The following is a 24,832-nucleotide window of genomic DNA, read 5'->3' on the forward strand; positions in this document are numbered from 1 at the left end:
TCAATGCCTATGATGTTTATGATTTTTTTTTATAGAAAGAAAACTGTCTCAAGGCGGGATTTTTTAATAGTCTGCATCGACTCTGCAACATCCCCGATTTCGGTATGTCCCAGCGCTCCTCCATTCAATAGCGCCTACATGCGGGCAGACGTGTAACTGCAGGCATTCGATATGACCGACTTCCGTTTCCGGCTTCCCCGAAACCAACACCCGGGATCCCGGAAGTAACTTCTGACGTCAACACGTACAAAGTTACCCTCCGCTGAAGTGAACCATGCCGCCAGTCACGACGTATCCCTATTCATGATCACTCATGAATCACCACGAACTGAGACCAATTTCCGCTCTTTCCAGAAACACAAATACCAACTTGGCAGCTTCGTTCTAACCCCTGCAGGCCGCCACTCTGCAAGGACTGAGCTCTGTCGTCTCTGACTCTAAAATCACGTTGCTAGCTGAGATTCGCGATCTGTTTTTGATAGAATCATTCATGGCGACGTTGAAGGAAAACCTGCGGTTGTGGGATGAAGGTGTGGCCGCCTGCGATCGTGGGGAGTTCCGTACGGCGCTGGAGAAGTTCACGGGGATCCAGGATCCGTCCGCCAAAATTCTCTTCAACATCGGGACGGTTCAGATGGCGCTGGGACAAGTTCAGCCTGCCGCGAAGGTAAGGGGGAGGGGGGCGCGGAAACTGCAAAATCTTGACGCGTGAAGACTGGAAATATTACTAACTGTAAAACCTCAAATTCTGCATCACCACAATCCATAGATTTTGAAATTAAAATACAGAAATATTAGATGTTGTAATTATTTGGACATATGCTTTAAACTCAATATCAACAAGTTTGAAAATCAAGAATCAGCCAAGTGTTGTCACAACACATCTATATCATATTACCACGCCCAATACTCATACAACCTTAATGTACAATGTAACGTTATGTGTCCTTGGTACCGCTAGTAAACAACAACAATAATTGATACGCCTCTACCAGCTGGTCTACTGTATATACATGTAACGTTACATGTATTTTCACTTGCGGTGATTTAATTTGCAACCAAAGCGGAAATGATGTTACTTAATTTTGTCGTTGAAACAATTCTGCTACTTTCACTTCAGAATATATTCAATTAGACCCCCAAATGTACAGTACAGTTGTAATGTGTAACTTCAACTGGGACTGTTTTGAAACTCTGAATCAGAATACAGTAAATGCAGAAACTTTTGCGGTGGTTTAATGTTTGCTGTTTTCACGGTGGCCGCTTCACCGGGAACTTAAAACCACCGCGAACATTTTTTCAATGGCAGTATGAAAGAGACTACAGTGCATAGTGCTACCACAAACTTAAAACCAACTAGAAAGGCCGACATTTGCTTAAGAGCAAATACAGCATATTTCAGCCATACCCCTTCCCACGCAACATTGGACTGTTCCAAATCACCCCTGCGCAAAAATGGAACATCCTCTTAACAGTACATTATCCCCCAAAGTGGACTGGTATTGTGAATTGATTCCAGGTAAAAACAGAGCTTGCTTCTATTTTTCAGAAAATGACAATAATCACACCTTCCATTCAGAAAATTTTCATCATGACTGAAAATTGTTGAATGACTTCATGTAATGTCATTAACAATTTTCAGTACGATAACTAGGTGTAAGTTTAAAAAAGTATAAGCTCCTTGTGATGTGGGTACATTCATTATTACAGTGAACTTTTTTTTATTCAAGTAGGGCATACGATTTAATAATTATCAAGCAGGTGCAGGTACTGTAGGAGCGTTTGTTTTCTTCAAGCTGTAAAACTGTTAAACTGTTTTACTTTGTATGCAATCAGCCATCGAGCCTATTATTATTTTAGTTTAACAACTTCCTGCCAGACCCGGAAGATACGATTGAACCTTGTTCGAGGATTTATTTTCGTCTGTCTGGTCAGTCTGTTCATACCCTCGAGGCTGGCGCTGAGAGTGTTTTATTGGGCTGAAACTCTGGCAGTTTAAAGTTACTTACAATTTAAATGTTCAAAGTTTATGTCAAACAACAACAGCACTAGGAAATGTGGCCACTATAGACAGGTGGTCACTATAGAGAAAATGCTGATCTATTGACTAGGAGCCATACGTTACACATGATCATTAATCATATAAACATTGCACAGGTAAGCCAATTGTTTAGATGTACAATTAAGTTCAAATAATTCTGAACAGAAATATTGATGAGAAAATAATCATTCTCGCCACTGTCTAACTTATAATTACGTATCAAAACTAAACGCAGATTTTCTAACTAACGCACCTTTCGCCGACTTCATCAAAGGACCGCCGGCTATCAATCAAGTTAGAGTTTCAAACAGCCATGTGCTGTGTGCCAGTTGACAGCGAACTTCATGCTACGTGATGTTTTACATTGCTTGGACCTTCTTTCCTACAGCGGTGCTTCTACAAAATATTTAGACTGTAACACTGAGTCCCACATGTTTTATAGAATAGAATTTGACGCAGAACAGCGTTTTTTGCTGGCTATTTTTCTTGAAACATGTTCGTGGGAATATCAGCGAGGCGGCGACGTAGGGATATCAGACCGTCAACAAAAGTCGCACGGCGGCTAACGGCGCAGCGAAGATACTAGCGCTATAAATAAGCGCTTCAACTAAGGATGGCAACCCGTACAATATTTTTGTATACTGTTGAGCTAAGTAAAGTTTGTTGTTTATGAGATTTTAGTTGTCTTTGAAGCTTTGACCCGAAATATTTTAAAGTCAAACTGCTGAAGAGAAGTAAGTGACTGCTACGATTATCGTAGATATGGCCCTAAAAAAACTGATAAAAGAAGCCTTCTCAATAGTCTAAAATGCAAGAGCTTCCGGGGGGGCTTCGCCCACCTGGGTCCACCCACCCCCCCCCCACCCCACAGTGGCCCGGCCCCTGGACCCCGCCAGGGACATTCGGCGGCCCCCGGACCCCTGTCCGACGCTTTGAAAAAATCCTGGCGAGAAGTCTGTACGGCCTGAGTCTTCAAGTTCACGTATTGTGTGGTCCCGCTTATGAATATTAATTAGCCTTCGCTTTCCTCTTCGCTGATTGGCTGAACCATTAATTGAATTAACTCTTCCTGCCGGCTAGACGCAGGTGCAGATGTCGGCTCTGTGGGGTGAACGTCCGAAAGATCATGGCATGGAGAACGAAAGAAAACCAATTTCCCCTAAAAAAAGTGCTGTAATTAAGCCTTTTACAGTACTTTAAGCCAAAAATTTTACTTGGATCATTTTACCAACTATCTTATGCCTATCTATACCAAATGTTACTCATACCAGGGTACAGGGGTGCAAAATATACCGTTATAAGACCGTCAACAACAGTCGCACGGAGCTAACAGCGCAGCGAAAATACCATCGCTAGCGTTTCAACTTCGGATAACAAGTTATAAGTACTGTTGAACTCAGTAACGTTAAAGTTTGTTTTTAGTTGCCTTTGACGGTTTGACCTGAAATAGTGTTACGCTAAACTCCTGAAGAGAAGTTAAGTGACTGCTGCGATTATCATAGATATGCCCCTAAGAACTGATACAATATAAAGCCTTCTGAATAGTGTAAAATGCGAGAGCCTTAGGCGGGCTTCGCTCCCCCTGGCGGGAACACTGCTATATACGGGATCATGAGGCCCCGCTTATGAATATTAATTAGCCTTTGGCCTCCTCTTCGCTGATTGGCTAGGTCTTTGATTCAATCAACTCTCCGGCTGACGCGCACAGGTGTGGCTCTGTGCGGGGTCACGGAAGGTCACGTCAGGAGGCCAAAAGAAAACAAATTTCCCCTCAGAAAAGTGCCAAAATTAATCATTTTAAAGTTGTTTATGTCAAAAATTTGACTTGAATCTTGTTACCAAATGCCTATCTATACCAAATTTCAGGTCATTTAATTGTAATACCAGGGTACAGGAGCCAAAAGTGTCCTTTTTGGGTAAAAAATTGGCCAAAAATCGCAAAAAATAAGCCTTTTGTTGCACTGTACACCAAAAGTGTTATTGAATTTATATGAAGGTATTATCAAGGCACATCTGTGTCAAATTTCAGCTCATTCGGTTGCAATACCAAGGTACAGGAGCCAAAAGTGTCCTTTTTTGGTCAAAAATTGGTAAAAAAAATCGCAAAAATAACCATTTTGTTGTACTGTACACCAAAAGTGTTATTGAATTTATATGGGGGCATTATCAAGGCACATCTCTGTCAAATTTCAGCTCATTTGGTTGTGATACCAGGGTACAGGGGCCAAAAGTGTCCTTTTTTGGTCAAAAATTGGTCAAAAAATCGCAAAAATAAGCATTTTGTTGTACTGTACACCAAAAGTGTTATCGAATTTATATGAGGGCATTATCAAGGCACATCTCTGTCAAATTTCAGCTCATTTGGTTGTAATATTAGGGTACAGGGGCCAAAATATACAGTTTTGGTCTAAAATTGACCAAATAAATCTCAATAAAATCAGTTTAGAGGCAGATATGAAAAAACTGAGAAAAAAGCATCAAGGTATTGGCCCATTCTATCCCTGTGCCAAATTTCAGGTCATTCGGTCCAGGAACGGCGGAGATGAATCACTTTGAAGATTTGACAGGAGAAAGAAGAAAGAAACATTACGAATACAATATATTTCACCATACTATGTATGGCTGAAATATAAAAAGGCCTTTTTCCCACTACCGCCAAATTAAATCCCTGTGAACTTAAATGCATTTACAGTATGCTCTTCCACCATTCCGAGTATGCATGTCAAAGACAAAAGATGAAAGCCCCTGACTTGTAAGGAGTCCTCCTCACGACCACAGTTTTGATTTGCATATCAAGGCCCTGAGACATGTTTTGTTTTTGTCTCAGGGCCTTCACCTCTGACATATGAGCAACAGTGGATGTTGATGCACCTGCATACTGTAAATGCACTTAAGTTTGTGGGGATTTAATTTTGCAGTAGTGGGAAAAAGGACTTTTCGCGGTGGATTTAAGTTCGCGGTAACAACAGACTGTGGTCTAATATCATAATAGAAAAATGTCCGCGGTGGTTTTAAAATTTACGATCGTGGTGAACTGGTCACCACAAAAACTGCGAACATTAATCCACCGCAAACATTTCTGCATTTACAGTATTTGGAATAGTGAACAAGCTTTGATACCCTAACCCCCTTCCCTAAGCCCTACCCTAACCTTAACCCTAGCCAGTGGTCGAAATACTTTTTTTTCAGTGTTCTGCAATATTCCAGAATGTCAAAATTTTCTTCTGCAATCTTGAAAATCTATCTGCAAGTTGCAGATTGCAGACGGGTATTTCCAACAGTGTTATCCATAACCCTCAACCCTAGAACCCAAATCCAAACCAACTCCCAACGCCTAACCCTAACCCAGGCCGTGTTGACCAAAATGTTGGATCACGTGCACGTTGAGTCGACGCATTTTTACAATGTTCAATCCCTTTCTTTCCTCCAGTCTTTCAGCTCCACCCTGGAGAAAGATGAACACCTGTCTGTGGCTTACTTCCAGCGGGGCCTGGCAAACTTTAAGTGTGGCAGGTAAGTCAGTACTAACTTAAGGCTAAAACTTTGTGTAAAAAGGTACATGGGGACTCTTCCCTTTGATTCCTCTTTATTTAATATGTATTTATTCATTAAGGTTCTCCAATACAGTGGAAGGTATGGCAGAACAGGTGTTTCTTGCTAGAAGACACCTTTCAAGGCTGCCATACCAAAAGTGAAAGCTCTTGGTAGTAAAATGGACCAGGGTATTGTTTGTTTGTGTGTTTATGTGCGTGTGTGTGTTCATGTGTGTTTCCAGATATTTGTGGTCAGCATTAAACTATTAATTAGACCCTCTGGTTAGATTTAGTGAGGATATTTATCATTTGGTATACATGTTAGGACCATGAAGGTTAAGACATACTCTGTAATTCACTTTGTCTTCTCGGTACCAAACTTTCAAGGTCTGAGAAAATTTAACTTGTTCTCGGAACTAAATGTTCACGGTGGCAGCAGGTTACATGAGAAAAGCCTCTTATAATATATTATTTGTTATCAGTAATGATAAGTTCACGTTGCAGTCGTCACCGTTGAAACCGTGAACATAAAAGTACATTGAAAAAATCAGGATTTACAGTAGTATGGGCCTTCTTGCGGCCTTGTTTCTGACTGTTGATACTGTATTTCTTGTCAGAGAGTATTTCCAAAATGAGGTCGCCTATAACAAGATATCAGAGGATGAAACTGAAAGTATTTGTTTTTTTTTCTAGGGACCAAGAAGGGCTGCAGGATTTTCAGGAGTCGTACCAGCGTCTTCGGAGGAACGCACTCATCGACTACAAACAGCTGGGGCTGCGCTACAAACTGTGCGCCTGCGAGGTGGGTGTTATATCAATTATTACCTCCATGAAAAATGGGGTATTGTTTTTGTGTGTCTGTGTGTCTGTGTTTCCTGATATTAATCAATGTCTCAGGCCCACTGCATAACTTAAGAGCCGCTGGATTTATTATGATGAGATTTGGTATACATGGGCAGATCTTCAGAAGACTAAGGTCGAGGTTGATTTCAGGCTCCCTGGTGTTTGACCTTGGTACTGCAGCAGAATGTATTTTGTCCTGGACAAGCTGACTGGTCTTGATGCTTTGGAGGCAGATATTTTTGCATGATTGGGTGCAGAACAAAGGCAGTGGATGCTGTTTCAAAAGTCTCACTGTCTTCAAAACTTCTCCAGTTACTAATGTAACTTTTCTATTGAGCATCACATCACGTGCATGTCTGCCTTCATCTGCCCTCTTTTTTGTTTCAATTTCAGAACACCTGGGAGACCTTATTGTCTCTGAAGTTAGCAATTTCATTAGTGCCTGTGGCCCTGTGGGGTCTTTTCATTTCTCCTATCTGGTGAATAAAACACCATCTCCTACCTCCCAGCAGGTACAAAAAGATGTCAGAACTCTTTCCTTCACCGGTCAATTAAATTGTACAATCAGACAATTGCAACAGAACTGGGTACAAAATAATGGGAACCTGTCACTTCATGATTGTTTCAGTGTGCAAATGTGTTGATTTGCATTTTAATTTGTAAATATCAAATTATGTCAAATTATTCACATGTTATTCAGGCTACAATTTTTTGTGAACGACTGCAGTGTTCAAAATGAAAGTGAAATTGAAAACTGAAACTGAAAGAGAACCAAGGAAATAAATTGATGTGGTGTTAGTACAGTCATGCATGGAGTTTCCGTAATACTTTCCAGGTCCTGTACAACACCGCCCTTGTACACTTTAAGCTAGGACACACAGCCCAGTGCAGTTAAATCATACATGTACTACTGTAACATCCCATCCAGGTCCTGTACAACACAGCCCTGGTACACTTTAAGCTGGGACAGACAGCCCAGTGCAGGGAGATGCTGTTGGAAGCTCAGAAGATCAAGATTGAGCCTCGACACAACGTGATTGACAGGGCCCTGGAGTCTCTGGATGTAAGGAGTTTAGCTATTGACATAAACAAATAAAAAACAACAGTTGTTTCTCGTACAAATAAAGCATACCACTCTTCGGCATCGTAGCACTTGCAACTTAAGATAATTATTACACATTATTACAAATTTATTTTGAATAGGATGTTATGTTTTTTGTAGTCATTATGCCATCAGCAGAAATAATGCAGGTGAATTGCAGGCATTCTGTAAGGTAAAACCATGGTATAATTTTGGCATTTTGTCACAATTGTGGGTATTTTACATCCTTCTCCTTGTAATGCTTTATATAGGACCTGGTACGGGATTTCAATACTGTATTTTACATTCAAATAAACTGTAACTTTTCTTTCCACTCTGTTTCCAGCGTCATCAGACGTTCCAGCCCATAGAGATGCCGTCCAACGTGCTGTTCAGGCCGGCCACCTCCATCATACAGAACCTGGAAAAGAAGGACTACCTGGGAAAGGCAAAGGTAAAGGGGATGGTGATCTGGAAGTTCATATCTTCTTGTCATTCATTATGTATTTGCAAAATGTCAATGCATAAGCCAATGATAATTTACAATTTAAAAACAAGTGAATATTAGAGTAAGTAACCAATGTTCTTTTTGTTTTCCCCGACAGGTGGTTTCCTCCATCACAGACAGAGATGACTTCTCAGGGTTTGAGCCCCTGAGGAGACCGGTAGGTAACAGTCTTGATCATCCTCAATGGGTAGGACTACATATTGGTATTGAAACTTGAAAATTGGTACTGTAACAGATCCATAATACCAGATCATGGGGTAGTTCAGGTACTGTATCAATATAAACTTAGTAACACAAATTAGTGTAAATTATTATTATTTTGTGACTATTTTGGCTAGCAAAACTATTACACGACAGGTCTTCTAGGCGAGAAAGTATTGACAGCAAAGGAGTTTCTCAGCAGTTTGTCTACCACTCTGGGCGTATAACTGGCCCCGGTAGGGAGGGAGCCACTGTCATGCTAGATGAATGTGCAAGAAGACTTACACCAGTTTTTCTGCCATACACAGAGCTAGCTACTCCACAGTCAATACAAAAAGAGCACCCCAAAACTCCTTTATTCTCCTGTACTCCTAAAGGTACGATGATTCAGTAAAAATTAAATGTTGTTGATTTCATTAACTCATGTATTTTTCTTGTGTACTTCCTGTAGAAAGAATCCCAGACAAAATCATTGGATGCTGCTCTAAGGTGAGACACCTACAATGTATTTTCAAAAGCTAATGATATTATGAGCTCTTATAACATAGGTTGTTGTTGAACGCCCTTATGATCCCCCAGTCCAATCACATCCAGGTCAGATCACCTTCTGGGCTCAATCGGTCATTGGGCAAATCCGTCGACCCTACCCTCGGTCGGACTGGTTCCTCGGGTGATACGGAGTACATGACAATTTGCACTATGATGTATTCTACATGTTTATGGGTCTGGTCTGGGGGACAGGTAGAATAAATGTTCTTGAATGGGAACTATGCGCCTCCAGATGTTAGAGGGACGACTGCAGTGCAAAAGTTGTCAGTATTTTGAGGAACGAGTCCACTCAACTTTACATATTCTGTATGTATTGTAAAAATTGTGCATCAAAATCTGAAATGAAATTGGCTGAAATTTGTGACTCTTGCTGCACACAGACTGGAAGGGACCCCCCACAAAGTGGTGCGTGACCACATACCGAACTCTGCAGAGGAGCTGGAGGTGCATGTGGGGAACATGGTGTTTGTAGCTGCACAGGAGGAGGGATGGTGCAGTGTGTCGTTCAACAACAAGGTTTGTTTGTTTGTTTGTTTGTGCATGGAGGTGCATGTTGGGAACATGGTGTTTGTAGCTGCACAAGAGGAGGGATGGTGCAGTGTGTCGTTCAACAACAAGGTTTGTTTGTTTGTTTGTTTGTTTGTTTGTGTATGGAGGTCCATGTTGGGAACATGGTTTTTGTAGCCGCTCAGAAGGAGGGCTGGTGCAGTGTGTCGTTCAACAACAAGGTTTGCTTGTTTGTTTCTTTGTTTGTTTGTGTATGGAGGTGCATGTTGGGAACATGGTGTTTGTAGCTGCACAGGAAGAAGGCTGGTGCAGTGTGTCGTTCAACAACAAGGTTTGTTTGTTTGTTTGTTTGTTTGTTGTGTATGGAGGTGCATGTTGGGAACATGGTGTTTGTAGCCGCTTGAAAGGAGGCTTGGTGCAGCATGTCTAATTTTCAACCTTTTGTTTTGCACTCTGTTTCTGTATCATTTGATTATTGGTTGGGCTCACAACAGAGTATCTTTGCAGCCATTAGGACTGTGTGGAGATGCAAAACGGAAAAATAGTGCAACTGCTTGCAATTAAGTATATAATATGAAAATTTGAGGCCACATCTGCTTTATCAATGACACCTGACACTGTTTTCATAACAGTTGATTTTGTCTTAAACTTGTCTCCATTTTTATATCTTAAACTTGCATTTATAAATTCCAGGACTAAGAAATTTGTTTGGTGACTTGACGTCCAAAGTTGTTTTGAATCATCAGATGTGTGCAGGGGAAAATGTCTAAAATATACAGTAGATTAAAGTTGAAGGAAACATTTGCTCATCAATATGTACAAATAACATTGTAGCAAACATGTAGCACCTGGTAATTAATATGCAAAGCTCTTTTCTAGGAAGTAATGCCAAACATATCTTTGACTAGCTTTCGTGAATATGGATGAGTGTGTTCTAGGAAGTAATGTCAATAATTTTACCAGGAAATGTTGAATTACATGACTGTTAACATGGAAAGGTAAAGGTCAGGTTTTAGTCTCTGGGCCATGTCTGGGCGTGATGGGCGTTAGATTTTCGTGAAGATATGCTCAAACCTCGTTTTAACCTGCTGACCTCATGATGATCAACAATGACCTTAAGGCCTGGGAAAAGAGATGTTGTGTTTGTTATTTGTGTCCTGAAAAAAATAGGGTCGGTAGGTTTCATAAAATTATAGGGATTATCTTTTTGTTAAATTTTTAAAGACTTTAATTTGGCCCAAACATAAATACAGTTCAACAGAGTAAAACTGAATAGTATGTGGACAATAATGCTGTTATATTTTCAATGGTAAACTTAAATTTTTGCATAATGGTTACAATTTTTTTCAGGAATAAAACAGGAAACAAATTTTTTCCCTAGGCCTTCTGTATCTGTATCTGTATCTATATAGCCGGTATAACCGCCGTTCGGCGTAACACACCAGCTTCGCAGGCACGCGGCGTGGCAGCAGCTGGTTATATTACACCGAACAACCTGTCACACCTAACTTTAGCACATCTATCTGCAAGCGTTCTTTAAAGCTATCCAGAGAAGAGGCCCCTACTGTGCTTGGTGATAACAAATTCCACTCTATGATAGTTCTGGGAAAATACGAATTTTTGAACACATCAAACCTTAGGGGCAAAGGTTGTTGACACTGCAGGCCTTAGAAAGTGTGCCATTGTTTGAGATGTTTGTTTAAGATGATATAATTTCCCACAGATCGGGCTGGGCCTTAGAAAGTGCGCCATTGTCTGAGATGTTTACTTTAATAAGATGATGTAATTTCCCACAGATCGGGCTGGTGCCTTAGAAAGTGTGCCATTGTCTGAGATGTTTGTTTAAGATGATATAATTTCCCACAGATCGGGCTGGGCCTTAGAAAGTGCGCCATTGTCTGAGATGTTTACTTTAATAAGATGATGTAATTTCCCACAGATCGGGCTGGTGCCTTAGAAAGTGTGCCATTGTTTGAGATGTTTGTTTAAGATGATGTAATTTCCCACAGATCGGGCTGGTGCCTTAGAAAGTGTGCCATTGTCTGAGATGTTTGTTTAAGATGATGTAATTTCCTACAGATCGGGCTGGGCCTTAGAAAGTGTGCCATTGTCTGAGATGTTTGTTTAAGATGATGTTATTTCCCACAGATCGGGCTGGGCCTTAGAAAGTGTGCCATTGTTTGAGATGTTTGTTTAAGATGATGTAATTTCCCACAGATCGGGCTGGGCCTTAGAAAGTGTGCCATTGTTTGAGATGTTTGTTTAAGATGATGTAATTTCCCACAGATCGGGCTGGGCCTTAGAAAGTGTACCATTGTTTGAGATGTTTGTTTAAGATGATGTAATTTCCTACAGATCGGGCTGGGCCTTAGAAATGGCACCATTGTTTGAGATGTTTGTTTAAGATGATGTAATTTCCCACAGATCGGGCTGGGCCTTAGAAAGTGTGCCATTGTTTGAGATGTTTGTTTAAGATGATATAATTTCCCACAGATCGGGCTGGTGCCTAGAAAGTGTGCCATTGTTTGAGATGTTTGTTTAAGATGATGTAATTTCTCACAGATCGGCTGGGCCTTAGAAAGTGTGCCATTGTCTGAGATGTTTGTCTAAGTTACTAGATGATGTAATTTACCACAGATCGGGCTGGTGCCTTAGAAAGTGTGCCATTGTCTGAGATGTTTGTTTAAGATGATGTAATTTCCCACAGATTGGGCTGGTGCCTTAGAAAGTGTGCCATTGTTTGAGATGTTTGTTTAAGATGATGTAATTTCCCACAGATCGGGCGGGCCTTAGAAAGTGTGCTTTTGTTTGAGATGTTTGTTTAAGATGATGTAATGGTCTTGTATTTTCAATGTTAAACTTAAGTTTACTTTTTGCATGATAATAGTTACAAATCTTTTCAGGACTGAAACATGGAACAATTTTTCTCCCTAGGCCTTAAGGCCCTAGCGTGATGACTCACTGTGTGAAGCTGCACTTTAAGAAGTGCACCATTGTCTGAGATGTTTGTTTAAGATGATGTAATTCCCCACAGATCGGGCTGGGCCTTAGAAAGTGTGCCATTGTCTGAGATGTTTGGTTAAGATGATGTAATTCCCCACAGATCGGGCTAGTGCCTAGAAAGTGTGCCATTGTTTGAGATGTTTGTTTAAGATGATGTAATTCCCCACAGATCGGGCTGGTGCCAGCTGTCTGTCTGGAGGAGATGGAAGACAAGAGAGGGAAGGGGGTAGGTTCCGTCTGTAACCATACATTTTTGGCAAAGCTACCGTAACACATGGTATTGTTGGATTCTGATGCAACTAATATTTTAGTCTCAATATGACACTATTTGTAGATACTGTAAATGCATTAATTTAAGTTAGCGGTGATTGAATTTTGCGTTAGCAGAATAAGGACTTTTTGCGATGGTTTTAAGTTTCCGGTTAAGCAGCCATCGCGAAAACCGCGAACAATAACCACCATGAAAGTTTCTACATTTACAGTATAACGATGTAAAGCTACTTCACCACTATTGTTAAACATTGTAGTATGATATTCAATTCATCTATATTCTGTGCATAGCCATCTCACCAGCTGGAATTACCACAGCCCTACTCAAGACTGCCTCTCTGGCTGGAATTCCAGCTGCCCTATCCAACACTGATTTCCTGTCTATAAGTATAACATAGGTCATGGTTTGGGCAAAATTACAGCTATTGTAGAAAATCACCAGGAATGTTGCTGCAAGTTGTTTACCTCAGGGATAAGAGTCACACATTCGACATATCAAAGAACTTGCAGTGCTCTGTATGTATTACTATCTGGAGAACTGACAAAGATATAAATTTGCTGCAGCTATACATAATAATAATAATGTGATTATGGTAGAAAATCAGACAGCACTCAGGTAATTCTAATTATATATAGTTACGTAGTATGAAGTAATAATTGGGGGACATAAGTCTTTTGTAGTAAATTTCATTTGGCTGTTACTGCACCTTTTTCTACATATTAAGAACTATGAAAGTCTTTCCAATTTTCTGTCTGATACTATCAATCGCCTTTTATCCTTCTCCAGATCTGTGTTTTTTTTCTTTGTCTTTGCCTCTCTCAGTCTTTCCCTCACTCTCTATCTTTTGTTCTTGCTCTTCTCTTCTGCTCTGATTTCATCACTGTGCAGTTTTGGGGCAGACTTGGGGATTTGTTCCACTGGTCTGGTAGAAAGGCAGGTTGAAAGTCATTCAAGTCACTGTTTCAGTAATATTGACTATGATTATCTGATGTGAATCTCAACACTTTTTCCTTAGTGTTTCCTTTCCTTGAAATTACAGTCTTCTGTTGAGTCAGACATTTAATCTCCTATAGTGCATTTTACAAGCCATTACACAGATTTGAATTTCATGCTGTCCATTATTTAAAATAAACCAGAGATACCAGTCACTCAAACAACTGGATTAAATATCTAAATGGCCAGAAATTTTAGGTCTGTCTTTTTTCTGTTATTGGGATGATAACAAAAGACAGAAGTTTAATCCAGTTACTTGAGTAACTCAGACACCTGTTGTATCATGATATATATTACCTGGATGCCTAAACTTCGTTAACAAATCCTGTAATTATCAAATCAAACCAGTGCAACAATGATAATTTCCCCTTCCTACATTTTCAGGAAGAAGGCAGGATAAGAGACAGTAAGGTGCCGGAGCCCCCCCGGAGTAAACCCCCCCAGCCGCCCGTCCGCCCCGACCCCCCTGCCAGGCTACCCCCTCTGCTCATGCCCCCTAAGAAGGCGCTGCCGACACCCCCTGACGAGGATGCAGCTTTCCTACCCCCCTCTGCACCTCCGAAAAGGGCACCTCCACCTCTGCTCAGGGGGGTAGGTCATGTTTGTGCTACTAAATTGAGTAAAGTTTATAGTAACAGTTACAGTTTTACAGCTATTATGAAAATTATAGTATGATAATATAAATTTCTTAAGGTGTGAAACTGGTATTTGACAGGCTGTTAAGGCTACACCAAATTAAGTTATTGGTTCTTAAACATTTTTATGTTAAATATTATAGCAAGAGAACATCATGATAACAAATTGCTGGGATGAAAACGTTTTCTAATTCTGTTCCCAGAATCTATGTGCACCAAAGGATTGTGAAAATGTACAATAATTTATTGAACATTTTGTACAGGTTTGAATTATAAAGATAATGCTAGTACATTGGAATATCAGAATGAAAGCACAGTCTGAGAGGGAAGACTGTCCTTTGGTGCACATATATTTAGGGAACAGAATTAGAAAAAGTTTTCTTCCCAGTCATTTGTTTTCATTCATCTCCCCTTCTTGCCTGTGCTGTAGAATGACAACGGATTAATGTTGTACGAGACTGAGGAAGCTCCCATCTCTCCACCCGCTCGACCTCCGCCCCCAAGACCCCCTAGCCTGTCTGCGGACATGCCTGTCGTAGTGAAGGTTCACCACACGGACAGCTACACCGTCGCCATCAGGTCCAAGACAGGCGCGTCCTTACGCGACCTCACCGTCATGGTCGCCAACAAGTTTGAGATGTCTGAGGATGTTGTCACGCTATGGTAAGCATCTTGTCCTGACTTTTGTAGCCTTTTTTCTGTGTTTTTCTTGAAATCTTACCTTAAATTTAGTGCTTTTAAATCTCCCAGTGTGTTTGGTGACATTGAGTAGCCAATTGGCTGTGCTATTTAGCTGATACAAGGTCTTAAAGACATTAGGCTTTGATTCCTGGCTAGATTTGTGTCCTTAATTGGGAAAGGCATTTTACACGACTTTCCTAACTCCTACCAGGTGTAAAAATGGGTACCTGACTTTGGTTGGGGAGATAAGAGGTGGTGGAAGGAGAGAGATTGATTCCGCCTGCCAATACCATGCCCTATAGCTAGACACAGCCCTAAAAAGGCACTATACCATTACCCCCTGTGCTCCCCAGGTACAAGAAGGAAGGAGATGAGGACATGACAGAGATAACAAAAGATGATGACATGAGAGAGGCATGGTCCACGGTGAGGGAGGGGCAGCTGACTCTGTGGCTCAAGGACAGAAAGGTGGGGCAGTCATTAATCAGTAAATATCTTGAAGTTTGTAATTGTTTCACACATTGAGAATGCATGAAAAAAAGCTTAGTAATGGTCTTCTGTGATGGAAGGGCTTTGATTCTGTTGTTCAAGAAAGTGAAGGTTTAAAGTCATAGTCAAAGGTGTAGATATCATTTGGGTCATTTATCAATATTAGATTTTGAAGTGTCACCAACGACACCAACTACGCACAATGCATCAAAAAGCAGTTACTCAAGCAACTGGAAATGAGTTTGGAAACGGTCAGACATTTCAAACAACATCCATTGTTTTTCGTCAGAGACACTGGAGGAATCTTGTTGGAGAGGGGTTTTATATCCTATATGTACATTGCTGTTCTTCAAATAGATCTCTCACTGTGTGAGGATGCAAATTGCTACACTTTTGAAGACCTAAAATATAGGGAAGGGTGGAGGAGGATCATGGACATTCTTCAAACCTTTTTAACAGATGATGATTGATGAATATTAAGGTATTATAATTTCTGTTTGTAGGAGGATAAGGAGGGTGTGAGCCCGATGCAGTTCAGTAAAGTGGTGGCCCTGCATGACTACGAGGCCAGCGAGCCGGGCAATCTGTAAAGCACTAACATTATTATCATTATTACTAATACCTAGTATGGTTTTCTATTGCTAGGATGATAAGGAAGGTGTGAGCCCGATGCAGTTCAGTAAGGTGGTGGCCCTGCATGACTACGAGGCCAGCGAGCCGGGTGATCTGTATTATAATCACTGACATTATTATCATAATTACTAATACCTAGTATGTTTTTCTATCATTAGGATGATAAGGAAGGTGTGAGCCCAATGCAGTTCAGTAAGGTGGTGGCCCTGCATGACTACGAGGCCAGCGAGCCGGGCGATCTGGGCTTCATGGAGGGGGACGTCATCACCATCATGTCACAAGGTGGGGAGGGATTTAGTTTTTTTTCTTACAATTTTTTGTTAGCTTTGGCCATACCAGTATGAATCTTTGTTTCTCGAATCAAATTTAAAGAGATATTATTAAGTTAATGCTATATTGAAAATTATCAACATGAAAACAGAGAGGAGGGGAAAGTCTAGCCTGGTATCCAGCCGCAATGTAGCTCCCGAGTCTCTTCTCTCCTCTTCGCAATTATTACTTTTCTCCAATCTGCTTTAGAGAATGTTTTGTTGCTCAATTGCAAAAAATGTCAAGAACAAAAAAAAAGAATTGGTGTGGTCTACACTAATGTTTTTGGTAAAATGTGTGTGCGTGTTTCTCTACCTCAGAATACAATAATGCAAGAATGGCTTGTGTTGATATTTGTGACTATTAATGTGTCTTTTCTTTATGACGATTGAGATAAGTTAAACGTTAATTTATTTTCTGTCCCCCCCAGTAAATGAGGACTGGTTGGAAGGCCGCTCCAGGGGCAACGTGGGTATTTTCCCAGCAAGCTATGTGAAGCCTTGGGACAAGTGAGTGCACCTATCCCATCATGCAACAGCACCAAGAAGGCCTTTTCACCAACATCACTTGCCATACGACATAAAAACAGAATGGTATTAGATAGAACTGGTATTTTAAAACGAAATCATACTTTCAACAACTTTGTAGAGCAACACAAATTGATATAGTAATAAAATACTAAAAAAAAAAGAAAAATAAGGAGCTGAACAATCAAGGCAGAGTACAGTCTGAATTTTTTTTAGCACTAATTTAATTGTATATTGAGTTTTGGGTTTAGGAGGTAGTGGCAAGGGCTGTTCCCAGCTTTCGTTTGTTTTCTGGCCCAGTCTTTGTTTACTACCCCATGTTGGTAGTGGCATATCTAGTTGGAGAAACTAGAGAAACCAGGGTTGGACAAGTCCACTAGTCCAGGGCAAGTGAAAGTGCTTATCGGGCAAGTGCATGTCCTTCCCTACTTGTCACAAGTAAGATTTTCCATAGAGAAATTTTTTTTATGCTTGTTACCTTTGTCAGTCACAGCATCAAGCAACACAGAAAAATAGAGCCAACAAAAAAAGAATTCCATCGAAGGAATTGAAAATATTCATTGAAATGTCTGGAGGAAGTGAATAGTTCGTTCGGGCACGTAAATGTTCTTGCCCAATAGGACTTCTAGTGAATTTCAGAACTGTCCAACCCTGGAAACGAAGCACTTCTCATCCCGATGTTCATGTTCACTTCTCAGGCCGCTACCAAAGGAAGGAATTTCCTGTGCCTGATGTTCGTTTGCAACTGGCCCTTTCCTTCAAATGCTAACCCAAATCTTGAGTTTTGGAATGATGTGAACGCTTTTTCGCCTTTATCCATGGGGTAACTTTCAGACTGAGTGTATTTGAAAAACAAGGCAATGGACAGTGATTTAATTTTGAAAACATTGCAATTTAAACCAAGTGTTCAGTTTTATAAACAACGGATGTACAATGTCATGTACATTGTAGGTTACCCTGCAGATAAAGCCTAAGACTTAGTCTAGCGTTATTGCTGTAACGTATTTGAGAAAGAATATGGAAAGATGTCATGTATAAAGAGGAACGCTGCAAGCAGTATGTATATTTTATATAAACTGGTCCATAGAAAATATATATTATTTATGGCTATGGAGGATGTTTATATTTTGCATATAGAGAATATTAGACAAGGTTGCACTACTTTCGATGTAGAATTCATGGTGTCAGAACTGTAAGTTATAACTTAAATGTTTAGAGTTACTGTTGTTGAACAAAGTAAAGAATGGAGTCAGGTTGTTTAAGATGTGGTATTAAGATTAAGTATAATTATTATCTTTTATAAAGTAATCAATACTTGGAATTTTGATATTCAGATATTTGAAAGATGGGAAAGGCAATCATGTCAGACAAGGAGTAAGTAATGCATGTTAGTAAGCTATAATTGTGCAACCCAACCCATGCCCAATTATTAATATCATCCATGTATGTTCTTACATGTACTGGTGCCGCAATTCATTATTTTTTGTATGAGATGGAAATTGAGCAAACTGGACATCAAAAAGAACCTTTAATGGGACTTGATACTAGTAATAAAACCCTAAACAACTTAGGCCACACCAGTTTCATTTGTTGCTTCCCTGACATATATAAAATTTTAACGAGAGAACGTCATATGGATGTTTTCCTCCCAGCTTTCACTAAATTTTTTCCTTCAAATGTTCGAGAACTAAGGAAATAATGATGTGGCCTAATATTGCATTTTTCTTTAGAATCTAATATACAAAGAGACTACCACTGACATGGAAAGTTGCAAAAATAAACAGCAGAAACGCACACATAAGCCTGCAGTACTATATAACATATACATGTGACAACATATTTATTTTGTAATGCACTGTCGTATACAACATCGGAACAGATCTTACTAAACATGCAAGAAGTATGCTCAAACTATGTCCAAATTTTTGTATAACATGAAATACAAATAGCAAAGAAACAGTACAATGTCAACTGGCACACTGTAGATCTGATGATGTCACTATGTTTGCACAAACTTTGATACAATTCTTAAGAATATGAATAAATACATCATTCTACAAATATGTACATTGTTCCCTCTTTAATACCGAACTACTAGCTGCCTATTGGTCCTAGACACATAGAAAAACCTCCCTTAACTTCACTTGTTTAAGTTATATTTGGCATTGAGTGCAATATATTTGGCTTCGTGCAACGTTTTATGGACTGTGCAGAAGTGCCCCCTGTCTGTGGGTGAACAAACTGCACCAAGAACACCCTGCACATTTTTATGTCACTTGGAAGAACGACTCTATTTACAATAACAAAATGGTACGAAAAATGTGAAAACATTTCTTGTATCTAGATCTAATAAGAATTCATCTTTCATGAAAAAATGAAAAAAAGATGAGTTAGAAATGTCCTGTTTTGGGAGTAAATACATTTGGCCTGTCGCTTTACATGTATCTGACATTGACATACTCAGCAACATATTACTGTAAATGCTTTTCAATCTGAGTCTTTGACATCCCTTACTGACTGGCTAACTACTAACAATAATCAGTGACCAAATGTTGACTTAGTTTGGAATATCAAATCAGTACAAAGTATTGACGTTTCGCTACGGTAAATAACTGTTGATGTCATATGTTATGAATGACTTATGATGAATGAACTCTTCCATGTTGAAAAACTACACCAGTCACTTGATCCTTGTACTGTATGACATACAAATAATAGGTATAGTCTGAGTCAAGGAAAGAAAATTGATACAAGACAATTTGGCTGAACAGTCGGCCAAAGGTCTGTGCAAAAAAAATCTCTTGCTGAGTGTACATGTGCACACAACCAATTGCCATTTTCTTATGGAAGAGCACCGATTTGCGAAGTGATTAGAATTTCACACCATCAAGACAAACAGTTCTTAAGATGTCAGGAACTAAGAATTCAAGGCGTGCATCAAGAGATGGCTGTGCTGTAGGAGATCTGTAAGGTGAACTGGTAACAATAGAGTCTCCGAAGACATTGGCGTACAGTGACTCGAGGGAGAAATCAAAGTTAAGACATAAGACGTGTGGAAGACTTCAAGGCATGCGTCAAGAAATGGCTGTGGGGGATCTGTAAGGAGAGCTGGTGAGGACGGTGTCTCCGAAGACGTTAGCGTAGGAAGACTTGAGGAACGAGACGTAGTTCTGCATGCTGCGGTTGGTGGTGTTGGCCTGCTCCAGCCGGTCCGTCAGGTCCTGTAGCTTACTGTGGTGCTTTCGCTCGTGCTGGGGCGAAAAGGATAAAGAATTCTTGTAAGAAAGGTAAGACAAACACTTGAACATCCTTTGAAGTAGTTTTCTCAACACAAATCCAACATGTTCATTCATCTTTCATACAAATGTGAGATTACGGTCAGGTCCTGTAGCTTACTGTGGTGCTTTCACTCGTGCTGAGGGAACACAAGACAGAGAATTCTGGTATGAGAGGTAAGACAAACACTGGAACATCCTTTGAAATAGTTTTCTTAGCACAAAGTTTACCCTAACATATTCATTCATCTTTCATACAAATATGAGATTACGGTCAGGTCCTGTAGCTTACTGTGGTGCTTTCGCTCATGCTGAGGGGCAACAAAGGACAGAGAATTCTGGTAAGAGAGGTAAGACAAACACTTGAACATCATTAACACACACCTACTGTAAATGCATTTAAGTTCGCGGGGATTTAATTTTGCGGTAGCAGGAAAAAGGACTTTTCGCGGTGGTTTTAATTTCGCGGTAGCACCATGCACTGCAGTCTCTTACTGTTATGGAAAAATGTTCGCGGTGGTTTTAAATTCGCGGTGAAGCGGCCGCCGCGAAAACCGCGAACATTAATCCACCTCGAATATTTCTGCATTTACAGTATCATAACCATATTCATCTTTCATACAAATATGAGAAAACTGTCAGGTCCTGCAGCTTACTGTGGTGCTTTCGCTTGTGCTGAGGGGACGAAGGACAGAGAATTCTGGTATGAGAGGTAAGACAAACACTGGAACATCCTTTGAAATAGTTTTCTTAGCACAAAGTTTACCCTAACATATCCATTCATCTTTCATACAAATATGAGATTACGGTCAGGTCCTGCAGCTTACTGTGGTGCTTTTGCTCAGGCTGGGGGGATTGGGAAGCAGAAGGCTAACATTTGTGCCATCAAATTGCTGCATTGCTAGGCTAGCAGACAAGATATCAAGAGGCTATGGGCTCTACTCCTGGCCAGGCAATTTGCATCCTTGGGAATGGGACTTTTACTTTTCTCACTTGACTCTGGTAGAAAATGGATTCCTGACTTCAGTTGGGGAGGTGAAAAGTGGTAGAAGGTGAGCATCTGGCATTGTCTTCCAATACCATGTCCTAGACGTAGTGAATAACAACCCAGTGTTCCTACAGCTTTAGAAAGCTATGGGACTACTTTATAGAATTTCCTGAGGGGCACAGTTACAAAGACTTTAAGACCTTACAAATGAAACTCTTCTCCTTCTTACAAAATATTACAGTGCTAATATAATCAAAACCGCAATTATAATAAGATATCCCAACTTTGTAATTATGTCAAATGTGTAGTTTCTCACCTCTTCCCGTTGTCTCTTGATCGCGGCCAGCTCGGATCGTACACGGCTCAGCTGTGCCTCAAGGTCCAGGATACGGTTCTGTGCTGAACGCTCCTGGGGACAAGGACAAGAGAAAATGTCATTGACTGCAGCTGACTAATATACTAGTAATTTAATATAGTACTCCAGTTTCCATCAGCCAACAACACTGTTTACCTGTAGCTGTGGGAATAGCGATGAATGATCATTTGGCATCCTATTAAAAAAAAAAATGCATGGTTTTACCGAATACAGAATACAACACAACTACAGTGAACTGACTGAGTAAGATGATGATCCCAAATTTTGAAAGATACAATTTAGGTCAAAATTTAGTCATCATCCTTAGTACATTCGCTAAGTGACAGACTGTGCAGTTTTACCTTGCTGGATGCCTTGTCCCGAGCCTCCTGTCTGCCTCCGCATGTCTTGTACAGTACAGAACAGTCTTACCTTGTTGCTAGACTAATGTTTAAGATGTCTTGAGATCTCACCTTGCTGGATGCCTTGTCCCGAGTCTCCTCTGCCTGCCGCCTCATGTCCTGTATCGATGCCTCCAGTTGCCGGCTCAGGCTGGAGTTTTCCCGAGCTAGTTCGTCACACCGTGCCTGCGTCTCGTGGATCGTGTCCTCTCGCTTGGCAATCACCGACACCAGGTCACGGTTCTGTGCATCAGACTCTTCTAGCTTCCTTTGTAGAGCATCCACTTTAGTCTGCAGAGCTCGAATCTCATCCTCTGCAGCGTGGGACTTACTCCTGTTGCTCTCCAGCTGGCCGGACTGGTCCTCCACCTGAGGGAACAAATGACAGGAGTCAAGACTATGAATCAATGCATCAATTGTTCTCAAGATGTCTGGAACTGACAGAAAGCAGGCACAATAATATGACAAAAATGTACTTGACCATGTACTTTTCTTTGTTAACAAAATAGGAAAATTAATGGTTCAAAATAGTATCTTGTTGAGTCCCTTGGCAAGTCATACAAATTACATTGTACCACAGTACTCCACATGTATTAAATCTAGAGATACTGTTGCAAGAAAGCCATGCAGATATCATGACTGTAAGTAACATGCTTAGAAATATATTATCATATCAGCAAGTATAAACCTGATACAAACCTTCACAGTAAGCTCAGTGATAAGCTTGGTGTGCTCCAGGGCCCGTTTCTCGTAGGCGTTGATCCTGTCCGTCATGTCTTGGATCTTAATCTCCGACTCCCTCAGCAGCTCGGGTAGGGGCTCCAGTTCTGCTAGCCTCTGCTGGAGACGGGTGCGAACCTGGGAGGGAGGCAAATAGTCAAACCGACTTACCAATTATTCCAAGGATCCGTCTACCTGTCTTGTGAAACATACATGTAACTGTCCACAGACAGACAAGCAGACAAAAAGTACAGAAACTGTAACTTTTTGTTTGCAAAGGTATTAACACCATCACCAAACTAAAAAGTGTCAGGCAACAGGGGTCGTGGTAGACTGAGAAAAACTTGGATGGAGTGTGTTAGGAGGGAGTCATCAAGGAGTGCTGTCTAACAGGGGTCGACTCACTGGACAGAGCCACATGGAAGCGTGGTGTGAAGACTATCTGACTGCTGCCTACCCCTGCGTCAGGGATCCCAGCAGCAGTATAATCTGAACATGGATAGTGAGTGAGTGTGCATGAGTGTATATACATTTATGGCCTTTCCAGCAAAAGTCGAAAATCCACCCACCCTCTCGAGTTCCCCAGTGCTCTCCTCCTGCAGCCGTGTTCTCTCCAGCTCGGTCCTCTCCAGTCTGACATGTGCGGCTTCTGCCTCACGCTGAGACGCGTTCATCTGGAACAAGGGTTTAAAGAAAACAGATATTAAAAACAACCCTGCATTGTTTCTATCACTCACTGTTTGCCACAGCCTTGGTTCTAGGATATCTTAATCAAAGAGAGTAGGGAGGAAAATTTTACTATGCCTGTATTCATTCCCAGGCACTTCTGTTTTCATTAACTTCCAGTTGAGTATTTTCCAAATTTGTATTTTCTAAAATTATACTTCTAGAACAAACAAATAAAATTGGTGTGGCCTAAACTAAGTTTTGAACAGACATCACATCACAATCCATTGATGATACAGAAAAGCCAGATACAGAAAATATTTTACACAATACCCTGTAAATGTCATGCAGTACACACGTTTTGCAACCTTAGTTCCTTGCACGTTGCCTGCACATAGTTTTCATGCAAGCAATGTCTACTTCTAGGCCAAATCAATCTATTTCATTGGTTTTTAGGCACAACATTCAGCAAAGTAGAATCAAAGAAAAACTTCCATCCGATTACATGTCTTTCCTGACACAGAACTGGTCACTTGGACACATAACTTCCGCTCAACTGTTTTCAAGTTGATCTTCAAATTCTATTCCTTTTTACAAATTTGAGAACCAGTGAATTAGATTGAAGGGCCATACCACGTAAACCTTGTCTCATAAATGTGTACATGCTACACAACACTACACTACACACTTAAATATGCTCCATAAAATACTATGTAGAATGCTAAGTATGCATGCTCTATGGAGGGGCGTGCCAGAACTGTAAACTGCACTCATGCTACAGGCTGCAAGGAGGCGCTGTGACACTACAGAGAGACTGTGAGTTGTGAGTGAGACTTGAGCTGTTACTAAGAGGTTACTGGTGCAATGGTGCAGCAGGCATTGGTAGAAAACTTAAGGAATGGATCAAGGAAGGGCAACAAAATTTCACTTCCATAGCTGATGACCTTAAATTTCAGCTTTCAAGATTTAAGATAAAAATCTGACTGATTCCTTTTCTTGTACTACATTTCTTCTTCAGAGCACGGTAAAATAGCTTGCATTCTTTGCTTCAAAAGGGGTATTTAAAAAAAAACTTTTATGGCTTTCGATGCTACATGTAAAATTATTGCATGGACATGACTGATTTCTTTGTACAGGTTTCCAATCCTAAAATAAAATCAAACTTTGTTTGGTTTACTTTACATTGTAGATCTGTGTGTTCCAATGTTCAATTGTTTCAGCGTATTATATCAATTTTACAAAATCAACTAGGCTGCCAAAGTTTGCTTTAGGCCTTTCTCTGATCCTTCCCTCCTAAAATAAAGATAAAACAAAACCACCGGTTAGTGTCCTCACTACACAAACACGTGTTTAATAAGGCAAGCAGGTAGAAATCGGGGGTGGAGAAGTCAGAAAGAGAGAGAGGTGCGTCGCGTACTTGTAGACGCTGGCGGTGAAAGTCGTACATACCACGTGAAGAGCGTAACAGTGCGGACCGTGAACTTTCACCATCTGAGAGAACGAGAGAAGGAGAGACACGAGTGGAGAGGGCAGAACGTGTTACACGAGAGAACCCACGTTAGCCAGGGTTACAACCCCCTCACATTAGACGAAAATCGATCGGACGACGAGTCTGCGAGCTCT

The 24,832-nt window shown here is 40.6% G+C and overlaps 3 protein-coding genes across 3 annotated transcripts in view; 2 read left to right on the top strand and 1 right to left on the bottom strand.

Moving 5' to 3' along the window:
• The first annotated feature begins 224 nt into the window (after window positions 1–224).
• Window positions 225–14,434, top strand: LOC118421961 (neutrophil cytosol factor 2-like). The gene is made up of 12 exons (XM_035829464.1): window positions 225–667; window positions 5,472–5,554; window positions 6,268–6,376; window positions 7,346–7,480; window positions 7,845–7,952; window positions 8,104–8,163; window positions 8,659–8,696; window positions 9,137–9,200; window positions 9,523–9,594; window positions 12,436–12,492; window positions 13,915–14,121; window positions 14,429–14,434. Exons 1-12 carry the CDS (start codon window positions 491–493, stop codon window positions 14,432–14,434), a joined length of 1,116 nt encoding a protein of 371 aa, XP_035685357.1. The 5' UTR covers window positions 225–490.
• A 165-nt stretch (window positions 14,435–14,599) lies between these two features.
• Window positions 14,600–17,627, top strand: LOC118421045 (neutrophil cytosol factor 2-like). The gene is made up of 6 exons (XM_035828207.1): window positions 14,600–14,828; window positions 15,200–15,314; window positions 15,981–16,043; window positions 16,190–16,250; window positions 16,708–16,786; window positions 17,503–17,627. Exons 1-6 carry the CDS (start codon window positions 14,611–14,613, stop codon window positions 17,534–17,536), a joined length of 570 nt encoding a protein of 189 aa, XP_035684100.1. The 5' UTR covers window positions 14,600–14,610; the 3' UTR covers window positions 17,537–17,627.
• A 976-nt stretch (window positions 17,628–18,603) lies between these two features.
• The window catches only part of LOC118421962 (outer dense fiber protein 2-like), a 30,769-nt gene continuing 24,540 nt past the window's right edge, over window positions 18,604–24,832 (bottom strand). Inside the window, exons 18-23 of the mRNA XM_035829465.1 lie at window positions 24,659–24,700; window positions 23,113–23,217; window positions 22,523–22,681; window positions 21,896–22,192; window positions 21,384–21,476; window positions 18,604–20,055 (exon numbers count right to left, since the gene is read on the bottom strand). Coding sequence (XP_035685358.1) covers window positions 19,879–20,055; window positions 21,384–21,476; window positions 21,896–22,192; window positions 22,523–22,681; window positions 23,113–23,217; window positions 24,659–24,700 — 873 coding nt within the window. The 3' untranslated portion in view covers window positions 18,604–19,878. The remainder of the gene's footprint in view (window positions 20,056–21,383; window positions 21,477–21,895; window positions 22,193–22,522; window positions 22,682–23,112; window positions 23,218–24,658; window positions 24,701–24,832) is intronic.

Source organism: Branchiostoma floridae, chromosome 8 (assembly GCF_000003815.2).
Source record: "Branchiostoma floridae strain S238N-H82 chromosome 8, Bfl_VNyyK, whole genome shotgun sequence".
Taxonomy (NCBI): domain Eukaryota; kingdom Metazoa; phylum Chordata; class Leptocardii; order Amphioxiformes; family Branchiostomatidae; genus Branchiostoma; species Branchiostoma floridae.

Coding starts and splice junctions, on each gene's coding strand:
- LOC118421045 (XM_035828207.1), top strand. CDS start 14,611: ATGTTGTACGAGACTGAGGAAGCTCCCATCTCTCCACCCGCTCGACCT. Junction 15,315..15,980: donor TGTGGCTCAAGGACAGAAAG/GTGGGGCAGTCA, acceptor TTCTATTGCTAG/GATGATAAGGAAGGTGTGAG. Junction 16,044..16,189: donor TGGCCCTGCATGACTACGAG/GCCAGCGAGCCG, acceptor CATGACTACGAG/GCCAGCGAGCCGGGCGATCT.
- LOC118421961 (XM_035829464.1), top strand. CDS start 491: ATGGCGACGTTGAAGGAAAACCTGCGGTTGTGGGATGAAGGTGTGGCC. Junction 668..5,471: donor AAGTTCAGCCTGCCGCGAAG/GTAAGGGGGAGG, acceptor TCTTTCCTCCAG/TCTTTCAGCTCCACCCTGGA. Junction 7,953..8,103: donor ACTACCTGGGAAAGGCAAAG/GTAAAGGGGATG, acceptor TTTCCCCGACAG/GTGGTTTCCTCCATCACAGA.